Source organism: Mustela lutreola, chromosome 1, assembly GCF_030435805.1.
Source record: "Mustela lutreola isolate mMusLut2 chromosome 1, mMusLut2.pri, whole genome shotgun sequence".
Taxonomy (NCBI): Eukaryota; Metazoa; Chordata; class Mammalia; order Carnivora; family Mustelidae; genus Mustela; species Mustela lutreola.
Window position 1 is genome coordinate 247,179,246 of NC_081290.1, and position 21,743 is coordinate 247,200,988.

Sequence of the window (21,743 nt, forward strand, 5' to 3'; positions counted from 1 at the left end):
GGCTGCCCTCCTGCCCATGGTCTGCTCTCCCCACTAACTGAGCCCAGAGGATGCATTTAGTACCTGTTCCAGAAGACAGCCCCTGAGATCTTCTGCATCTCCCCTAGGGTGGCGAGGAGGAGCGAGGACTTGCCGCAGCCCACCTGCCCCACGATCATGGTCAGTTGGCCTGCAGGGAGGGCGGGCAGCCGATGGGACTGGAGCAGGAGGGAGTCTGAACAATTACCACCCAGACAGACGGGCAGATAGACCCAATCCTGGGACCCCCGTTTGCTCTCCTCCTACCTAGGATCCCCCTTTGAGCCCTTCTTTCTGGAGACCTTCCCAGGTCCTTCCTCTACCAGTGATCCAGTGATCCCCTGCTCCTTCCTAAGCACCTGCTTCTTCTTTCTAGTGCTCCCCAGGGTGAGCCCATCTCCTCCTGGTCCCAACAGAGGCCACTCTGGCTCCCATCTCCATCCCACTTCCATGCTTTGCTCATGCTACAGCCTCTGCCAGGATGCCCACCAAGCCTCATGACCCACCAGGGATGCCAAGGATCCTGCTCATTCCCAGAAACCCCAGCCCTTCCAAAGCGCCTTCCCTGGCTCCTCGGGACCACTCTTCTTTTTGTGAAACACTCGCATGTCTGCCGCAGATGGTTGGACATCAAGGCCCTGCTGTCTAGTCCTGTCCTTGCTGCTGCACTCCCACCAGCACGTGGACTTCGGGAAGACTCGGCCCACTGCTCTCTAGTGTTCATACCCCAGAGTACCCACCAAGAATGAGCACTGAGCAGGTATTCAATACATGCCGGCTTTTCTTTTTCTCCCCACTTCATTCAGTAGACCTGGGGAGGTGACCCTTCCACTATGCCTCTGAGGGGACACTCTCAGACCATGCTGGAGACGTAAGCTGGGCCATACCTCGGGGGATGCGGATGGTGATGTTGGACAGTGTGGGGATTCCATCAGGGGTCCATGTGAAGAAGCCTCCGATGATCTTTATTGGTGGTAGCCCACCGCCAGAAAGAGAACAGAAGGGCAGCTGGGCTCTCAGTGTGAATGGTCTCCTGTCTCCTCCCCCCCCCCCCTCAACGAAAGCCAAAAAACACTGATTTCAGGCCCTGGATCACTTCTAGGGCAGGGGAGAGAGAGAAAATGGCCTTCTCATGCTGACCCCTGCCCGAGGCACCCTCTCCAAGAGGAGAGTTACGTGTTCCCCCATTCAACAGAGAAGGAAGAGTTGTCCCTGGTTTTAAGAACTCTGTGAACCCTCCTAGCAGGCAGGGTGACCTCCAGGGCAGAGGACTCAGCACATAGGTCTCTGATGCTGAGTTCCCTCCTGGAGATGGTGCTGGGGGGCCAGGCATGAGGGTGCAGGGCCCAGGACTCACCTGGACACACCAGTTATCAGCATCGCCATCTGCACTGGGGGTCAGCCTCTGCAGTGGGGCCGTGAAGTTCTGACAGTCCTCCCGGGTCGGATGCTTGCGGTTCACAACCTTAAGGGGCTGGGAATGGTCAGGAGGAGGTAAGGACCCATACGTCTGGGAATTGTGCAGGGAAGGGAGTCCCCGTTCCAATGAGGAAAGGCATAAATAGGACATGGCAGGGCACAAGGTACAGGCATGAGAGAAAAACATTGAGAGTGACTGGGGCAGGGGGTAGGGGAAACCAGGAACTCACCACTGCCTGGTACTTGCTGGCTTGGCCCTGGGGCGCAGGCTCGCGGGGAGCACACTGCTCCTCACGGATCTCTGCACTGGACAGGAACTCGCTCAGCTTTTGCACACTGCAGAGGAAGCACATAGACACCCCTCACCCTTGCCAGGGGCAGTGGGGAGGGGAGAGGGAGGAGGGCATGGCCTGAGAGAGGAGCTCTGAGAAAGTTCCAGGTCCTACGGCCCTGTCCCAGCAAAGCCCATACTGGAGGGGACCAGACCAGTAGGCATCTGTGGTGGGCAGTCGGTGTTACCTGGATTTGTTAGTGTTGATCAGTATGTGGGACTGGGCTAGGGTCTGGGTTGGGGTGAGCTTGGTTAGTTTCAACGTTAGTTAAATGTTCAAGCTGGTTCATTGGTGTTGGGCTTTATCAGTTACTGTTGGAATTAAGGTTGGTCATTGTTAGGGTTGGTTAGGATTGGGATTGGTTATTAACAATAGTCACTGTTTACTGAGCCCCTGCTGTACGCCAGATACTGCGTTAAATGTTTAATATGCATATAATTAAATCCCGCTGGGGAAGGTGTCATTATGCCCAACTCAAGGAGGAGAAGGCCTCAGCCTGCGGTCAGCGAGATTAGGACTGTCTGCCTATAGAAATGCTTCTGGGTCAGCACAAGGGATTTCTGACATGGGCAGCGTCCTTGAAACCATGGTTTCTATACAGAATCACAGAGCTGGGCTGGGCTGGAGAGGAGGGGTGGTCATTAGACAGCACAATGCCAAGGCCAATTAGCCTGGAAATGGGAGCTAATCTTTGGCCTTCCCTAGTTATGTACTCCTTTGACCATAGTTCTGCTGAGTTATGCCCACTTCTATCCTTGAACCCTAGCCAGAGCTTCCTCGTGTGAGTTGCTTCTTCCATCAGCGACTTGGTTCCAACAGCCATCACTCTGCCAGCTTGCATAGGACCTGCTAGGGTCTCATGCATCAGGGGAGGTCACTTTCCTCAAGGCTGAAGGGGCTCAGGTACAGAGCACGTTTGTTACTGTCTGGTCCCACCGGCAATGGGTGATGGCATAGCCGGCTCTCCCCAGAGGCACGCCAAGCCCTGGCCTTCCAGGAGCTACTTCCGAGGTTCTGGGAGTTCTTCACACTCCAGGTATGAAACTCCCCAGCCAAAACCTCAGCCCCTCACCCCTCAGGCTTTCATCCCCAAGAGGGTGATGCCACTGGGAGAGCAGCCACGGGGCTCTAGAGCCCAGCAGTAGGCGCCTCCCGGAGCTTCAGGCTAACGAGGGACAGGACATGCAGGCACTTAGGGGAAAGCTGCTTTACTGACCAGGGTCGGGAAGGCTCTGGGACCCGTGGAAAGAGGAGGGGATGTTCAGCCTGAGGAAGACAAAGATTCAGTGGATACCATGCAGGGAGGCACAGTGCTCATTCTGGGGGGTTCTGGAGGGTGGACCCACCTACTGATATGTAGAATTTATGAGAAGATTCAAGTTTTGCCTCAACTTTGCATTTTTTCTCTTCTTCTTCTTCTTCTTCTTCTTTTTTTTTTAATGGAGCTATCTTGCCAGTGCCATTGAGTTCCCTCTCCTTGGAACTATATAAACCAGCTACCTGAATCCTTCTCAGGAATGGTGTGGAGGGAAGCCACACAGGGCTAAGTCCCTCTGGCCAACTATGACCGCCTTCTGTAAGGCCCAGGTCAATGGGGAAACATGTCTTGGACCAAATAGCTGTAGTTGTCATGGTCACAGGGGCAAGCCCTGGGGCCACCTCATGAACTGCCCGTCCAGTGTCCTTGCTGGACCCTCCTCTCACCTGACGAGAGCTTTGACTGTGGACCGGACCACGCTGGACAACAGGAAGAGTGGGGTGACCAGGATGTGGAACAGCGAGAGGGAGGCGAAGGCGACTGAGGGTGAGAAGTCGGCCCCTTTGAAGAAGCTGACATGGCCCACAAAGGTCTGTGGACAGAGGCACATGTGAGATGCATGACTCAGAGCCGGGCCTCTCCCACACAGGCAACGCTCAGCCCTTGGGCTGGAACAGGGGGCCCAAGGAGAAATTTCAGTTCGAGACCCCTTCATCATCTTCAGTCAGCTCCCGGAAACGACTCCAGCAAGTTTAGGACTTTAAGCTGGGGGGGTCAAAGCTACTGCCCCCTGTCCTGCCCCATCATTGTCTGGATGACCGGAGAGGAGCCCTAGGGTTAGGTCAGCTCTGCCCCCTCGGACAGCAGTCCTCAGTCAGGGAAAATGTCCTCACGATCATTCCCAAACCACCTCCTCTCTGTGCCCGCCTCTGGCTACCTGGCTGGCTCAGCAGCCTCCGTTACCCAGAGTTCCCCAAGGAGCCAGGCCAGGACCAGCCCAATAAATCATGTCAAAAGTGAATTCCCAAGTGTCCCTGACAGGCTGTGAACTCGCCACAGCTCAGGGACACCGGCCCCAGGGGGAAACAAATGCATCTTTTTAAAGAACTCTGGCCATCACAGAAGCCGGATGGGAGCCCTGGGCGGTGGGGGCCTGGGCCTTTCTGGAGGGGCACTCTTCGGGCCCCCACTGCTGGGCTCCCACACAGCTTGGGATCAAATCACTCCACTGTAATACTAATGACACAGAGAATGGTTCACGCCATGTTCTTAAATTTCAAAAAGCAGGTTACAAAACTGCATGTATGGCACAATCCTATTTTTGTAAAAATGTCATATTATGTGCCTTAAAAAGAGACTGGAAAGAAACACATTAAAGATGTTGCCAGTGGGATTATGGGTGATTTAAATTCTTTTCATCCTTTCCTTTCTGAATTTCCCAGCTTTTCTGCAATAAACATGTCTTACTTTTATAATTTAAGAGCTTGATAGCTCTTTTTAAAAGACAGCGAGATTTCTTAAAACCTAAGTAAGCCATTGGTCGTCTGGGCCCGGAGGGCCTGGAGTCGGGGACAGATCTGCTCCATATACAGACGTTCAACCTCTTGCCCTATTTTCAGTCCCCCTGCTGAGAGCATCATCCAAAGTCCTTGCGCAGAAAGGCCAAACCCTGGGCGGCCTCTCACTACAGACACGCTCCGCCACCCACCCCAGCCGGAGACAGAGCCGGGATCCACTTACGATGAGGACAGCTGCGATGGGGATGGCCGTGTTCATGAAAACTGTGGAGGAAGCACAAGGGAAGATTAGTGGGAGGGATGAGATCACTACAAATGAAGCTGCCCAGGGTGGCCTGGAGGGAGGCAGTGCTGGCGCAGGGGGTCCTTTCTCCAGCCGGTCGGGTGGGGCCGGGCAGGGGAGGGGCAGAACGCTAGCCGTGGGGCCCCTTTGGCCCCTTACCCTGCTTCCCTCCGACTCCTGTCCCCTGTGTCTGAGACCCCGCCTCCAGACAAAAGTGCAAATGCTTCTATCCTGTTCCCTGGTGGCCAGTGTGAAGGATGCCCTGTGCGCAGTGGTGAGAGAGGGGACTGGAGAGCTGACCGTTTTTGGGCTTCTGTGAAGTCAGCAGCACATGTTTCTGGGGTTGCCAAGTTGTTACCCCTTCCTCTGCTTTGGGTCCCTGTATCCCTCCAAGCCAGGTTCTCTCTGAGGCTTAAAGGATTCCTAACTTCTCAAAGCTCTTGGGAAGGATTTCAACCTCCCCCACACTGAGGTATGAGTAACTGAGGACAGCTTAAAAGGGGTCTCTCTTGGCTCTAAGGCTTAGCGGCCAGGCCCAGGTGGGGGGCAGCTGGTTTGCTGCAACAGGGGTCCCCTCCTTATTCTGTTTCAAGTGTGGCCCTTGGACCCTTCATAGGGAGCCCAGAGAGCAAAGAGAGCTGGACTTAAGTCATAGAAGGGTGGAGTCCCTGACCTCGGGCAGGTCATTGACCTTTCCTTTGATTTAGTTTCTTCACCTGATTTTTGTTAACTTGTACGTCCTTGTTCACACACTCTGGCTTCCTCCAAGGTAAGAGGGGATAATGCAGGGCACAGGCTCTGCGAGTCGGGGTGCTGCCTGAACATCACGCCTCAGCTTAGCTCTGCCTCACGGGGCGTGCTCCTCTGGCCCAAGGTGTGAGAGGCTGGAGAGAGCCCTGACCCCAGGCCTAAACTTCCAGAAAGCAGCCGCCCTGGAGGAAGAGATGCCTATTCTACCTGCCATCTTCCCGTCTCCTTTCCCTGCTTCCAGGAGCCTCTTCCAGACCAGCCTAGAAACGAGTCTGTTTGTATAATTAGCCAAATTAACGCAGAAGAAGCCAGGAGCCAGGGGATCAGCCTGGGCACATGGCCCCTGTGTAATGAATGGTGAAGTCTCCGGGGACACTCACGAATTACAGATGGCCAGCACCATTCCGAGAAGCCGACTGTCTACTTCTTCCAAGAATCCCATACCAGCTAGTCCACACACAGTGTATTCTGGAGATGTGGGAGCCCAAGTGAGGGCAGGAACATGGCCTCTGCCCATGGTGGGGGGTCCTTGTCTGAGGAAGGGGACAGAACTCTGCTCTCAGGAAGCCCCCGTTATGATGGGGAGACAGGGAGCATGCCTCTAGGGGGCTACCCAGCAGACAGGTAACACATTGGGCCCACATTTGGGGGACTTCCTAATCTGATGAGGGAAGCAGTCCCAGCTATCAGAGAGTTCCCAGTCTCTGGGAGGAGGAGATCCAGCCGGTTCCCTTGGGAGGTACTGCTAATCTCTCTGAGCACCAGGCTTTTTATCGACACTGGTATCATACCTGACCTTTAACTGCTCTCCCTGAAGGAGGCGCTATGGTCTCAGTACGATAGCCCTCCCTCAGGGTCTCTGGCAGGAGGCAGTACGAACATTATCAGTTTTCCTACAGCACAAGGGACCCAGATTGAGGACACAGGACATAGCAGAGCCATCGCAGGCTAGAGAGAGGGAGGGACAGGAGGACCCCAGCAGGGCTGGGCCCTTGACCGTCACCGACCATATGGTTCTAAACACTGGGGTAGCCATGCGCATCCCCTCCAGGGCCAGTTCTTCCAGAAAGCTCCTTCCAGGCAGGGGCCTCCGTCGTCCGTCCCGTTGGTGAGTACCACCCCGAGACGCCCTCCCACCCATCTGGGGCTCAACTCCCCGCTCAAGAACAGACCAGAAGTTAGGTGGCAAATTGGTACAACTCTGCTGAGAAAGCAATCTGGTGCTCTGTTAGCTAGAGCCACACAGAACTTGAGCCCTTCTGATCCTGTAATCTCTCTCGTGGGAGTTTCTCTTGAAACCTCACTCGGGCGAAGCGCAAAGCCCGCAGCAAGATGGCGTTAGCAGCAGCGCTATCTGTCACAGCAGAACAAAACCGCAAGCACAGCAGGAAACCGCCCGAGATGAAGGAAACCGACAACATTCAATGCCAAGTGGCTGCTTTAGTAAATGTGGTACATCAACTCTAGGGGAGATTTTGCAGTCAGAAATGTGTGATAATTGATATTTTGTTCTGCTGCATGTTTTCTCTATGCGTGAAATTTTTTTTAATTTATTTTTTTTCCGATTTTGTTCCTTATTCTGAACCCCTTTGAGGAATGAGACAAGCTATAAATAAATTCGAAAATGAGTTTTCCAACGCTGATGCAGCAGTGTGGAGAATGTATATGATATAATTAATTTCTGCCTGGTTCTGTTGTTGTATGGAGACGTTAGCAAATGACAGTGTAATTTTCCACGTCCCTCATCCTCTTCTGGAAGGACAGCCTTTGTGCTGCGAACTCTGGGTGCCGTTCAGGGCGGGGGTTGGGGGAAGAGAATCACCAGCTGCTGGTGTTGTCAAGGCCTCTCTGAAGACCACCCCACTGGGCCCTGGGGTGCACATGGCTGGAATGAGGGGGCGCTGCAGGCTCTGGCGGGTCTCTGAGCTCAGCAAACTTTCCAGTATCCTGGGAGGATGGGGGAAGGGGGCGGGGTGTCCCAGCTGTCAGGAGTTGAAGACCTGAGGCTGAGCCTCTGTTTTCCTGAACCCCATAACGCCCCGTAAGACATTGAGGGTGGTGGGAACTATGACCAAGAATTGAGTTCTCTCCAACTTTGGCATGGGATGGGCTGACTCATTTTGATTTGATCTGGGGGGTAGGTACGGCGGTACGGGGAGAACATGATAGTGCTCAAATCCTAAATGCTAAGGAGCAAGAAGTAATGTGAAAAAAGTTCTGTGTGAAAGCAGATTAGAAAATCCTGTGTGAGTGGTGTACCATTTCGGTAAAGTGTAACCGCAAGTAGGCAGGCCTGCCGTGCCACCTTTGTAAGTGGAAAGCCTTCCTCTAACGGTGTAGACATCTGGGTCCGTGCTGTTTTAACAACCTCCTCTCCAAATACCCTTTGAGAAGTATACTTTCAAAAATGACTTGTTGAGGGGCGCCTGGGTGGCTCAGTGGTTAAGCCGCTGCCTTCGGCTCAGGTCATGATCTCAGGGTCCTGGGATCGAGTCCCGCATCGGGCTCTCTGCTCAGCAGGGAGCCTGCTTCCTCCTCTCTCTCTTTCTGCCTGCCTCTCTGCCTACTTGTGATTTCTCTCTGTCAAATAAATAAATAAAATCTTAAAAAAAAAAAAATGACTTGTTGAGGATCTTCTCTGCCCTGGGTGTTACATTGGGTCCTGGGAGCATAGTAACGAACAGTTGCATCCACTTTGCATACCCCCCTCCTCCAAAAACAAAGCAGACAACAAATCAACCCAAACCAAAGCAGGGCTCTCCGATTGGCAGCTCCCTCCTGCCCCCTCCAGCTTTGCTCCAGGAAGGCTGCCTGGTCTTGTGGGCGCCCCAGCGGGCACCGCAGGACCAGGAGCTTTTCATTTCCACCGCACTGATAAATATTTCAGAGGCCATGTGTCCAGGAGGCACAGCCAGCCATCCGTGCCTCTGGCTGGTTTCATGGTTGTCTCGGGGAAGGGCAGGGGAGGGGCCGAGGGCTGCGGGCTTGGCCTAACAGCAGGCGCACCCGCTGGAGGGGGATAGGTATCTTGAATGCACACGGCTCTTTCGCATCCAGCCAGCCTGGGAGGGTGGGGAGCTGCTGGCAGTGGAGGCAGCACGGCAAGAGGGCCAGCAGGTACTCTGATTCTGCCCCTTCCCAGACGCACCTGCCTGGCTCTCCCTCAGCCCCCTCTCCTCCCAGCAGGCCAGGGTCAGCAGCAGCCGCACACTGTGGCTGCTCTGGCCCCTGGGAGGAAAAGCAGACTTTGCAGAAGGAATTCACAGAAACTGGAGGAGGAAGCGGGACCTGGTCTGGAGGTCACCTTGTCCTGCCACACTGCCGGTTCTGAGGCAGGGCGTCCATGGAGAACGACAGGGGTAAAACTCGCCAAGAATAGCCAGGGCCCGGTAGGTGCTGGCGGCCTGAGAAAGAGGTTCGCCAGCACCATCCTGCCCACCCCCATGCCCCCATCTGTGGCACAGTTGGGCTTAGGGGTTTGTCTTTTGGTTTTCAGGACAAGGACGGCCCCCCTGGCTGTAGTGGTTCAGACCAGCTGGGAAGACCAAAGACCCTTGACCACAGAACACTCGAAGAGATGGCAAACACACCTGGCCTTTACTACGCTCTTTCCGTGGCTCTCCTGCACGATCTGGTCTTAGTACCTTCTCTTCACCGAATTATGTTCCAGTCTTGAGCACACCATCATCCTTCTCACCTCTAGGCCTTTGTGTCTGGAACATTCTTCCTTTCATCTGGCTAAACTCGAATCAACCTTTGGGCACCTCTGACAAGGTTTCCTTGACACCCATGACCCACAGAGACTAGGTTGGGTAGAACACTATGGACAACTAGAATATATCCACTGTTCCTCTCACTCACAACACAGTTGCACGTCTGGCTTCCCTACGAGACTCTGAAGAACCCGCAGGCTGGACCACAGTTTCTTCTCAGCACCACATCCCCTGTGCCTGGCACAGGTCCTGGCCTGTCAGGGGCGCTCAGTAAATATTTATCAGATAAGTGAGGAGAGAAACAAATGAGGCCAGGGTCAGGTAAGTACCACAAAAGAGAAAGCAGGGCATCTGGAACTGAGCCCCTGGCTCTGGCCTCGTTCATGGTCACTGCTCATGGCACAGTCTCTCTCGACTGTGAGGCAGAGGATCGTGCTTAGCCCCTCGTTAATGCACAAGGCCCTGGTAGAGTCTGGCACAGAGAGAAGTCTCTGGGATGAGTGTGAATGAAGGGCATCATGAACCGGCAGCATGTCTGTGGGTCCACAGGTGGGACCTAGGACCCCTTTGTCACTCCTGCAAAGCCTGTCTTCCAATACATGGTGGGGCTAGACACCGAGAGTCACCTGCTTCTGCGGGGAAATAAGGAACCAACTTCTCGGAGGAGTGGCCCCAGCACTGCCTCCAGCTTCTCCCCACTCTATTTTCTACTCATTGAAATCCTGCGAGGTACAGCCCAAGCCACTTCTTACATGAAGCCCTGGTGAGCTCCCAGCCCACAGGGGCTTCCTTCTTCTCTGTTCTCTGCCATTTACTGGCTGAGGACCTGGGCCAGTCATATCCCCTCCCTGAGCCTTAGCACACGGGAACGGTAGAGTCACATAGCTCACGAGGCTGCGGTGAGGACTGAGTGCCATTAGGCTTGCCAGGCAGCCAGCCCAGATCTGGCCCACGCCGCGCCGTGCTCCATACCATGCTGTCTCACACACGGCAGCTCTGACTTCTCAGCAGAGCAGAAGCTCCCGGAAAACAGGGAGCACCACTTATTGTCTCTTGTACCCTTCCCAGGGCTTAGCACAGGGTTGGGCACCTGAGGCGGGGCTTACGCGACCCTTGCTGAGTGACCCGCATCTCTTTTTCTTCAGTTCTGGATTTAGACAGGAGGGAAACTGTACCCATTTCCTTCTCAGCCCCCTGCCCTGCCCTGCCCTGCGCCAGCTCAGGGCTCTGACGGCGAGAGCATCCAACAGTGTCCAAGGTGCCCTAGTCTGCCCAGCCGTCTGACTGCCCAGCACACAAGGACCAGCTGAAAGCCCAGCAGCGGCCCTAGGACAGACCCTGTCAGGAAGAGGGACTCTGGGGCTCTTCTGTGGCGCCAGGACCCCACAACTGGCGCCAGGGAAAAGGGAATGGAAGATGCCCCATTACCTCAAGCTTAATGACCTGTGTCCTGATCCCTGGTGACAGGGAGCAGAAGGCAGGAAGTGCAGGAGGAAAGAAGAGAAAACACACTCCCAGCTTCTACCTGCAGCCAGGAGATGCCCCTCCCGTCCGGCCTCCCCCGCTCCCAGGGCTGACGGAACAGACTCATCCCAGGAAGGGCAAACACATAAGTAAACAGCACTTAGCTTTCAGCGACCTCCCAGAGGGCACTTCCCTTCCCCTCCCATGGCCCTCTTCCAAGAACCAGCCTGGAATGCTCTGTTTATCCTTCTAGTTCGCTGAGCCCTGGACAGACCGGTGTTTGGCTCCAGAGCCCCTCACTCCTAACACGGTCATCTCAGCCCCTGACAACCAGGCATCTCCTTTCCCCACATCCTCCCGGCCCCAGGACCTTTACAAAGCCCTGGCCTGTCTTCTGGGGGCTCCAGGAGACAAAGAACACCTACTAGATAGGCCTCAGTGGGCTAGCCTGGGAACCTAGGCATCACACAATGTTGTTTATACACAGTACACCCCAGGTTGTGGTTTGGGATGCAGAGAGAAGCATACCCCTCCCAGGAGCAAAGTAGCTATGAGCTGTCCCCATCTATATGACCTGTGGCTGCCTCTACTTAGCTGTAAGGAATATGGGGGGGAGCCTAGTACCCCCAGTTTCCTTGCTGCTTCCCTTCCTTATCTCCCATGGCAGCAGTGGGAAGCTTGCCTATCCCACCCTGTTATGCTGTTGCTGGGAGAGGAGTTCACCTGGCTGTGGGGGGGGCCCTCCTTCACCTCAGCAGCTGTTCCCACTGACGAGATGTCTGGAAGCCAGGTGTCCTCACTGGGTTACATGCGGTGTGGGGTTACTGTTACCACAACCAGGCCCGGAGGCAGGCAGAGCTGGCAGAGAGGAGAGTGAGAGGGCCTGGGGCTGCAGGCACGGCAGCTCCTGAGCAGCACTGAGCTCCCCACATGTTCCTTGCCAATTTCTCCTATCAGTCCTGTGGAGTTCTCCACAGGATTGAGGATAAGGATGCTCAGAGGCCCAGAACACCGCACGGCAGGGCTGAGGGTCAAGGGGAGACACCAGGAACCTGGAGTCTCTTGGTGTTGAATCCAGGAAGCCACAGCTGCCTGCCACGTTCACCACTCCATTCTGAGAAAAGCAGGCCCTAGCAGGACTCTCTACAGAAAGGCTCCATGACGGGTGCCATGGACGGCAGCCGGTCTGGCCACAGGACACCATGATCTGGATGGACACTGTGAGGTGGGATGCTTGGGGTGCTCAGTGTAAGCCCTGCCCTGGGAGACACTTCAGCTCAGATGTTGGCCCCCTGGCCCCACCAGACCCTCTCTTTAGCCAATATGAACACCAGGAACACACAGACGACCTGAGCGGTCATCTCATTCTCCATGACCCTATCTGGGAGGCACGCCCAGTGCACCCTCCCAGTGAACTCCACAGCAGTGTTTCTTCCATGACACACTAAAAGAACCCACTTCAGCTGGGGGCGGTGGTCAGACGAGTGCGTCCCTCCTAACTTTCTCCCTCATTTCCAGTCCCGTCAGAACCCATTCTTGGTTGTTTCCTTCCTACTCAGAGAAAATCATCTGAAAATGGTGCCCCAGAGTGTCAAAGTTTTCCTCACACATGGGTGCCCAGCCATTGGTGGAAAATAGCAGGAGGCTCCAGAGGATCTAGCCTGAGCCATGCCATTAACCTCAGGAGTGGCCTCAGGAAGACACCCCACTACCCGTTTCCCCCTCCCCCACCCCGTTTCACATCTGTAAACTGGTTCTCTCAACTGGCAGAAAGCACTTTCCTTACATCTCTCACATTCTATGGAACTTCCACAGATCTAGCTTTTAACTCACAAACGTTCTCTTCAGGTATGTTAATTCATTTAAGCTTTACACTTGAGTCATTTTCGTTTCCTTTTTGTTTTTGTTTTTTCCTCTCTGGGGGCCTCTCCTTGGCCCTTCTTGCAAACTGGACGGGCCAGGGAACCAGTATGATGTCGGCCAGCCGCTAACTATCTCCATCCCAACCATGCACTTGGGCAGCAAGCATAACAAGGTGGGTCGTGGGAAGCCACTAGACCGACCGTAAGATCAACTCGGGCCAGGATCCCATGGGTCACCTGACTGCCATGAGCCCTGGCCTGACCCCGCCCACCATATTAATTTTGATCACTAAATTTGTAATTTCCAGAAGTCCTTTTGACTCTCTTCCCCCTGATACTTTTCTGTTTTACCCTGTGGGTTTCACACCTTCCTTTGGCTTTTCAATTATTTTGAACATGCTTATTTAAGATCTCTTCCAGGTGTTGAAGGTATAGTTCTCCTATCGTTCTGCATGCGATGGCTCTTATTGGGTGGTACATTTTTCCCTGGCGGAGCCCCATGTTCTCTGGAAAGTAGTTGTAATATGTGTTCTGCTGGGACGGTAGGAGTTTTCCCAGTTTTGGTCTTTTTTCCTGTACACACACGCGCGCACACACACACACACACACACACACACATTCTGGGCTTGGGGTTTCCTAACTACTTAGAGTCAGTCCCTACATCTGTAAGTGCCTCAAGTTTGAACTTCTGTTCCTGAAGAACATACCCTGGGTAGATGGAAACTTCCTTGTAGCTACCCCAGGGCAGCAAGGCCTCACACCCTGGAGAATTCAAAGCTGTTGCTGTTTATTCATTTACTGCTGCCTCCCAATGAGATACCAGTTCAATGGAGTATAAAAGACCTCCCTTGTCTTTGTCATCACTGTGTCTTGAGGGCCAGGACAATGCCCTGGGCTCAGGAGCCTGTTGATATACATTTGCTGGGTAAGTGACTGAGGACACTGTGACTTCTCGGGGCTCGGCTCCAAGAGACAGTTTGAGGCTCCCCTGGGTTGGGTGATGCCCAGGTCCCTTGCCTCTGCTGCCTCTCCTCCTGCCTCAAGCCCTGACCCCATCTCCCAGCACTTAAGCAGCAGCGCGTGGGGCTGGCCGGTAGGGGGCACTCACTGGAAATGGAGGTGTACACAGCGAAGGCTCTGAGGCTCGTCATCTCCTTCTTGCGGGTCATCTCCACGCGGGCACGGAAGATGTTCTCCCAGGCGTACAGCTTGAGCAGCTTGATGCCACGGAGCATCTCGTTGGTCTGCTTCAGCCTCTCATTAGAATACTCCTGCCAGGGGCCACCAAGTCAGAAAGGAGTGCCCCCATCCTGCCCAAGAGGAAGGAGCCGAGCGAATGCCCTCACCGCTTCACAGTGCCCAGCTCCTGTGCCCATGGGCACACCCCGTCTTCTCCATTCATCCCATTCCACAGACTAAGAAACTGAGGCCTGGCCCGTGAAATAACCTGCTTTGGGTCCACGAGAGCGTGGGTGCACGCGTGCATGCATGGATGTGTGTGTGCACCTGCGTGTGTCTGTTTGGCGGCATCTGGGGGAGGAGAGAGGAGCCTCACTGACCTACAGGGAGAGGGAGCAAGCAGCCGCTGGGGGAGAGGATGGGGAAAGGGGGCATCAGCATGCCCAGGATGCTCACTCACCAGTGTGCTCCGCTGGGCCTGGGAGAGCTTGGTGGCCACAAAGTACTGCACGGGGGCCAGTAGGATGATGACAGCCGCCCCAATTAAGGCACTGACGCCAAGGATGTAGTAGAGGAGAATCACACCCACGATGATCTGAGGGAGGGTCATGGAGGTAAGTTTCCTCTGACCCAATGGCTATCCTGGGGGAGGGGGAGTTGTCAAAATCCCCCCTTCCCCAGTCACCTAGGGAGGGGCATGCCTTGGTGCCCAAGTTTTCCAGCTGTCCGCAGGGGACCAGAGGAGGAGGTGTGACAAAGCAATTTCAGAAAAAGGTATTAGCACAATGGGGTCTCGTGCAAGCTGTGCTTTCGGGCGGGGGGGCGGTGCTGATAATTAACTGTGTTGATCTGCCAGCCGGCTAAGGCAGTAGCTCTCTCCAAATCTACCTTCCAGATGGGAGTCTCAGAGCTGAGCTTGCACAATGGCTGTAACAGCACCTTTTGTTCTGTTTGCTCGCTGGGGAAGCTGACAGTTCCCTCCCATGGGGAGGAAAGTGACATATGAGCACAGGGGTGCTGCTGCGTCCCAGCCGGACAAAACCGGTCCGGGGGCCAGCCGTTCAACTTTCATTCTCAGGCTCCTGGCATCGTTTAAACATAAGAGAGGCACTGTCTTCTATTAAGCTAGTTATTACGTATATAAGAAAATGATAATGATCTCTTAAATTTGTGACATGCTATAGAGTGAGTGGTCTTTGGATTTAAATAGAGGTTTTTATAATTCTTAGAGGCAGATTCACTCCATAATCTGTAATATAGATCCACATATGTACAAGAAAGCTGATGTCTCCACATTTTTAGTGAATCTGGCAAGTATTCTCTGAGAAGAAAATTCTTCTGTTTCTAGCTTTATGCAAACGACCGCCTGCTTTTGAATATTGATGAGAAGTGTAAATTACCCTTGCCAGCCCCTGAAGCATCGAGATGACAATTTCTCAGGTTGCCTTCAAAGGCAGACAGCTCTAAATTCAGGCTTATTCTAAAGGAACAGATGTGCTGTCTTCCTTAATTGGGGGGAAAAAAAAGTCTGCCTGGGTTGGCCCTGCATTCCCCGAGCCTTACACGAAATTGGCAGTGAGCTCTTTGCACTACCTCAAGGACAGAGGAGTGGGTGGGCAGCCCTGTAATTTCTGTGAATCACAGAACGCCTCTTGGGTTAGCGGGATCTTAGGGGCTGGTGAGTGACCCCTTCACCCCCTGCCTCCTGGGATTTTACTGAGGTTAAATGCTGGCACGGGGTGCAGAGGAGCACATTAGGAAATAAAGAAACTCCACTCCTGCCCAGTTCTGCTCGCGTCATCCTACCCCAAATTACCCCTGGCATCCAGTCTCTTCATCAGCTGTCCTCATATGGAGGCAATCGGGGCATCACTCAGCAGCTTATAGGGCCAGACACCAAGGGGACTCCCAGAGTCACCACTGCGGCACCTGCTGGGGGTTGGTGCCCGAACCCCCATACCTCCAAGTGCTGCTGGAACAGGACCTGGAGCCACAGCTGCTGCTGCTTCTTCCAGGCTCCTTCTCACCCTCCACCCGCCCCTTGTCACGCTCCCCAAATTCTTCCGTCCACTCCTCTATTTTGCAGGGTTCTGCGGGGACCCCCCTGGAAGAATAGACCAGAAATCAGGGATTCTGAGTATGCAAAGCCAGAGAGGGGAAACAAGGACTATTGTAGCCCCTCTTTGCAAGTTAAAAAAGTGATCTAGTAGTGGGGAGATCATAGACCCTGGAGTCTGTAGGACAGAGTTTGAATGTAGTCCTGGCACTTTGCTGCGCAACCTTAGGCAAGTTACTTAACCTTTCTGAGTTTCAGCTTCTTCAACCTTAAAATGGTGGTTTTTGTTTTGTTTTGTTTTGTTTTAAGAGAGAGTGGATATGAGTTGGGGAGTGAGGAGCAGTGGGAGAAGCAGACTCCTCACCGGGTGGGGAGCCCAACATGCGACTCAACTCCAGGTCCCTGGGACCATGACCTGAACCGAAGGCAGAGGCTCAAATGACTGTGTGACCCAGGTGCCCCTAAAATGGGGATTTTAATTCCACTTAGCAGGACTGCAATGAAAATTAAATGAATATATATATACCTAGAATGATACCTGGTTAGAGATCAAGACCAGGTGGCAAGCCTCTTCTTACAAACAAATAAATAGGCCTGGTGGGAACTCTGTCACTAGGGAACCACAGAAAGGAGATAACTGGAACTAGTGTTCTACCGGCTCACTGTGTGGTCCAACCTCCCCAGGCCCTGAGCACAAGCAGGATGAGGACTCAAAGAAGTCCCCACTCTTGCCGAATTCCTTAACATCGTGTTCATAAGCTTCAGGTGGCGAGCAAAACACCTGAAATTGTAGGCAAAGTGTGTGAATGTACATTGGTTTTTCCGAGAAGGTTTCATTAGCTTTTTCAGAAGTATGTGAAGATCAGAGGTTGCCTACATCTGTGGGAGGGGATGGAGAGTGAGTGCCAGGGGCACGGTTTCCTTCTGGGGTGATAGAAATTGTTCAAAAATTGTGATGATGTTTCTACAGGTCCAAATGCACTAAAGCCCACTGAATTATACACTCTAAATGGGTGAATTATATCTTAATTTAAAAAAGCATATGTGACCCAAAAAAAAAAAAATTAGAAATCAAGGAGTGCCTTGGGGATAAAGCAGTGGGGCTCCTGAGCTGGTTTTAATATTCTTACAAGCCAGGTGACCTGTGGGCAGCCAGGCTGCACAGAGCATCCTGACCAGGTCGAAGTTACTGTGTCAACTCTGGGTGGAAACACTGGGTCTTGAGGGCTGCTGAAAGCTCTGCTCAGTGGCAAAGGTACAGCCTGTAAGGAATTAAAAATGGGGGCACCTGGGTGGCTCAGTGGGTTAAGCCTCTGCCTTCAGCTCAGGTCGTGAGATCAAGTCCCGCATCGGGCTCTCTGCTCAGCGGGGAGCCTGCTTCCCTTCCTCTCTCTCTGCCTGCTTGTGATCTCTCTCTGTCAAATAAATAAATAAAATCTTTAAAAGAAAAAAGGAATTAAAAATGGAAAACTAAGTGCTACTTCATGATAAATAAGCAAAGAAGTGATTCGTGGAGATAAAACTACCATGTCCCGATGTTGGGAGGGTTAACTGCGTAAGAGAGAGGGGCTGGGGCAAGGGTTATTAGTATTAGTTAGTATTGCTAGCAATGATGTGTGTGCTATAAACATTGTAAGTAATCGTAATGATGACAATACAGTGGGTTTGGTGGACAAGCCCCTTCAAAGGAGTTAGTTTAAGGGGATACAACAGAAAGTGTTCTTGTGGACAAAAGGCCAGTAACTGTATTAGATGAGGCTCTCTACGCCCTTCTGTAGCTTCTGTAGTCACTGATCCACCCGGCAGAGAAGGGGGTTGGGCAAAGGGGAAGGTATGTGTAAGTGGTAATGGGGAAGGCATAGAGGGCTGTCCCCATAAAAAGGACCATCAGATTCCCTGTCCTATCTCCCCATCAAGATGCCTGCCCGACTCCCTGTGCAAGCCTCTCCTTCTATTTTCCTTTAATGGCTTTCAAATATAAGCTTTATAGATAAGAAAGTCCAATAAAAATCAGTTGAGATGAAGGCTTATGGAATTTGCGCTCCAAGGAACAATAGGCTCTGGACCAATAAAGTCCTCACTCACATCAAAGTGTGCAATTTCGAGGGATCTGATATTTACTTAGTGACCACTCTGTGCCAGGTGCTCTGCCTGGCGCTTTACTTAGATCACCTAACTGAATCCTCATAGCAACTCTAAAGAGTAGGAATCATGTCCATTTCATAGATGAGGAAACTGAGGCTCAGGCAGGGTAAGTATGTGAGTCAACCTGTTTCACCATAGTCCAGACACCATCCTCTCCATGAGGCAGTTTCTATGGAGCCTGCAGGCGCTCTGGGATTTGCACTTCTGGTCTGAGCACCAGAGGGAAGCATGGGTTCTATGGTAGAAGCTCCAGATGAGAGACCAGGCCAGGGGTCAGGTAAGCCATGCTGAGGATTCGCCTACGATCATTGAAGGAGAACACACCTCCTTCAGAGCCAGCCCCAAAGGTTGTCCAGCTTTAGAAATAATCATGGTTTTGATTTTCAAAAATAATACACGCTTATTGGATCATTTAGAAATGCACAAAGAAAATAAAAATCACCATAATCCCACCATGTGGCCTTCTAGTTCTCTCTTCTGTGTGTGTCGGTGCAAATATGTATATATAATACATTCCAATCCAGTGTGAAGCTCACTGCATATACTATTCTGTAACTTTTTTGGCTTAAATATACATCAGGAACGTTTTTCGATGTAATTATAAGTACTTTGCTGCAGCATAAGTTTTAAGGTCTGCAAAAGTGTTCCACATAGGATTAATGTATAATTTTTTTAAAGCCTTAATGACAAGAGGGATGGCTAGATCATTCGCTGAGTGTGAGACAGTTTAGGGAGCCAGGGGTACAGCCCATGGAGACTCCAGGGGGGTGGAAGGTGCAGGCCAACATGGAATGGAAGATGGCGAGCTCCTAGTCACTGGGCATGTACCAGAAGATTCCAACTTTGTGCCCTTCACCCCCACCGCAGACATACATTCCTTACCTGTACTGGCATAGCCCAGAGGTTTGGGCACAAGAAGAAAAACCACATGAGCTGGTTGGTGTCGATGGCAACCAGATTGCAGATCTGCGCGGCTGTCATTTCTCCCATGGACAGGTTGGAGGTGGACAGGTGCATAATTTTGTTGTAAATCTTGGTCTGGAAGCGAGAGTGGAGTGCTTCACATCTGTTATCATCGGCACCCTAATCCCTCTCCCAGATGCCATGTGTCTACAACGTACCAGTACCTTCTCTCACATCTCCCCATGGAGCCCCAGAGCAGCTCTGTAAGTAGGCACCAATTGGAAAATTAGTGTTCCATTTTCACACATGAGGTAACTAAGGCTCAGAGAGGTAAAGGGCTTTGATTATAGATCAAGCAAGTCAGAAGGGCAGCATTCAAATGAGGAATCCACGACAGCATGGCCAGCTACTTCCCCAGCAAAGCAAGACCTCACCCTTGGGGACAGGACTTAATTAGCTCTTAAATCTTAAAAGCAGATCTTCATGTCCAGCTGTATTCTTGATTTGCCAGAGGCCAGTAGAGAACACCCTTCAGAGCCATAAATATGATAGAATGGCGCAGTTGTCTGTATTAATGTGGCTGTCTTCAACTGGGGGAGGGGTATGCTCCAAAGCCAAGTCCTGTCTTAATTGAGCCTTGAAACAAAACAGGCGGTCAGCCTGGGAAGATCTTAAGTGAGACAAGACATCCAAGTGTCGACCAGCACCCCCCACCATCGGGAGTCCAGCTACCCTGAGCACTTTTTTCTGTCTCTCCAGGGAGGATGGGAGGAGCCATGGTAGTGGGGGAGCTCTGAACCTAAAAGCTCTTTGTGCACAGTAATCATGTCTCCTAGAAAGATGGCGATTTTCAGGTTGTGTGCTCTTAAACAAGGAAAAACGCATTCCTATCTTCAGTGCCCGGGGATGCCTGCTTTTAAATGAAATTCTATTGTGCATTCGTTATAAGGTGGATTCCCAGCTCTTTTAATTCATCTTTTTTGAGACCCAGGCTTTTTTGATGGTCAGATTTGCTTAAAGCATGAATCTATTCTACGTTTTTGGGGGAGTTTATATACAACAGGGGTAAAATTTAAGGTAGTGGCAGTGACATTTTTTGACAGATCTATGTACAGCCCGGGTTATGTGAAATCAGTCTTGAAAGAATAATAATAAACCTAGTTTTAGTGAAGTAGGAACATAGAGTATTCTATCAAAGAAAGCATTATTCAGTAAAGACCAGAAATATGCATCTTACTAATATCTGGTGTATATAAAAAATTATATATCTATTACAAGAATTTTGCTTAATAACGTTCATTTAAAACTGAGGTTATTCTCAAACACATGAAGATACGTATTCTCATCTATAATTTTATGTAAATTTATGAAAAAAATGTTTGTTTTTCTAATTTGTTTCCATAATCAATGCCAGCATTTTCTTTTCACAGCATATGAATTTAGCTCTCCTGGATTTAGACAGTTTGATAAAAACAATTACATGCTAATACATTTAAAACCCATTTTTGGCTCTTTTAATATAATTGGAAAATACTGGGGCAGAGTAAAATTTATGACATACAAAGATAAAGACTTAATTACAAACTGTTTGACTATAAAACTCACTGTCGTCTATGGTGGTATGTCCCTGTCAGTCAATGGAAGGGTCTGCGCAGAAGCTGGGCAGAAAACCTTTCAGAGAGGTTTTCTGAAGTGAGGAATAACTTGGTTCCTCCTAGGTCTGAGCCCCCGTGAATCTCAGAGGGTCTTAGATTTCCTGGGCTCTTGCCCCCATTCTCACATGATGACATCCCTGAAGAAATGACTGTTTTCTCAGGGAAAACCACTGGAGATGGGCAGTTTGGCCATGTACAGCTGCACAAGCTGTGCACTACACAATTCGGCATTCACAAGGACTATAGTAGGATAACCAGAGTTTGGACCCAGCCCAGCCCATCCCTTCTCCTCTCAGTCCCTTTTCTGTAAAGCCTCTGATCCTGGTTCCCAAAGGATCGGCTGGTGTTAATAATTCTGAGGAACATTTCTTTCCTGAAGTATGAGGTGTCTGTGGGTTTAGTCACAACTTCTGAGTGTCCTATTGACTTCATGAGATTTTCTGGGTATGACGGAATCAACTGGTTGTCCCCCAGGATCCATTCTCTCCTTTTCCCAAGAAGATTTTCTAGCAGGACATACATGGCTGTCAAGAATAAAGACCACACTTTCTAGCCTCTCTAGCTGTGGCCCTGTGGCCAATTTCTCATCAGTGGGTTGGGAGAGAATATGCACAATGTCTCTGTTATGATTTTAAAAGAAGGCAGCGTTTCCTCCTGTTGCCCCACCTTTCTTCTCTTGCTAGTTTAAGTATAGGCCCAATAGTGATAACACCAATAGTCACCTTCAGCCATAAGACAAAATTCATGTGAAAGAAACATTCCAGAATGAGCCAAGGTCTCTAATGAACATGTTGCTGCCACACCAGCCCTGACTCAGTGTGAAAAACCTTTCATGCTATTTAAACCACTGTCACACTGGGTGTCCCCATCCCAACAGCAGAACCAAAATTCTAAAGAAAACACTATAGCTCAGACAACTCTTATCACCGCCTTGCTTAAAAGTGCCCTGAGTTCCTCCTGATTTTGAGCATCCTCTCAACCCAGTCTGAGAAGGAAACCACAGGGAGCATGAGCAAGGACCTAGACCCAAGGGACGTACCGGGCCAGAAAAATCTCTCTGGTTAGGACCCAAGATTTAAGAGCTCAAATCAATATTCAAGGCTATCTAGTTCTAGTATGTCAACCTTGGTTCTTATTTATTTATTTGCAACCAAAGAAGACGGGTGACAGACCCCTGGAACAGAATCTG

General features: G+C 51.5%; 1 protein-coding gene across 9 annotated transcripts in view; it reads right to left on the reverse strand.

Annotated features, from left to right (window-relative positions):
- The window catches only part of ABCC8 (ATP binding cassette subfamily C member 8), a 73,607-nt gene that overhangs the window by 30,515 nt on the left and 21,349 nt on the right, over positions 1 to 21,743 (reverse strand). For all 9 annotated transcript variants that reach the window (XM_059137557.1, XM_059137550.1, XM_059137544.1 and 6 more), the window contains 9 exons: positions 18,879 to 19,034; positions 14,256 to 14,390; positions 13,725 to 13,887; positions 4,768 to 4,808; positions 3,474 to 3,619; positions 1,668 to 1,773; positions 1,376 to 1,492; positions 906 to 981; positions 64 to 169 (listed from right to left, as the gene is read on the reverse strand). In XM_059137557.1, coding sequence (XP_058993540.1) covers positions 64 to 169; positions 906 to 981; positions 1,376 to 1,492; positions 1,668 to 1,773; positions 3,474 to 3,619; positions 4,768 to 4,808; positions 13,725 to 13,887; positions 14,256 to 14,390; positions 18,879 to 19,034 — 1,046 coding nt within the window. The remainder of the gene's footprint in view (positions 1 to 63; positions 170 to 905; positions 982 to 1,375; positions 1,493 to 1,667; positions 1,774 to 3,473; positions 3,620 to 4,767; positions 4,809 to 13,724; positions 13,888 to 14,255; positions 14,391 to 18,878; positions 19,035 to 21,743) is intronic.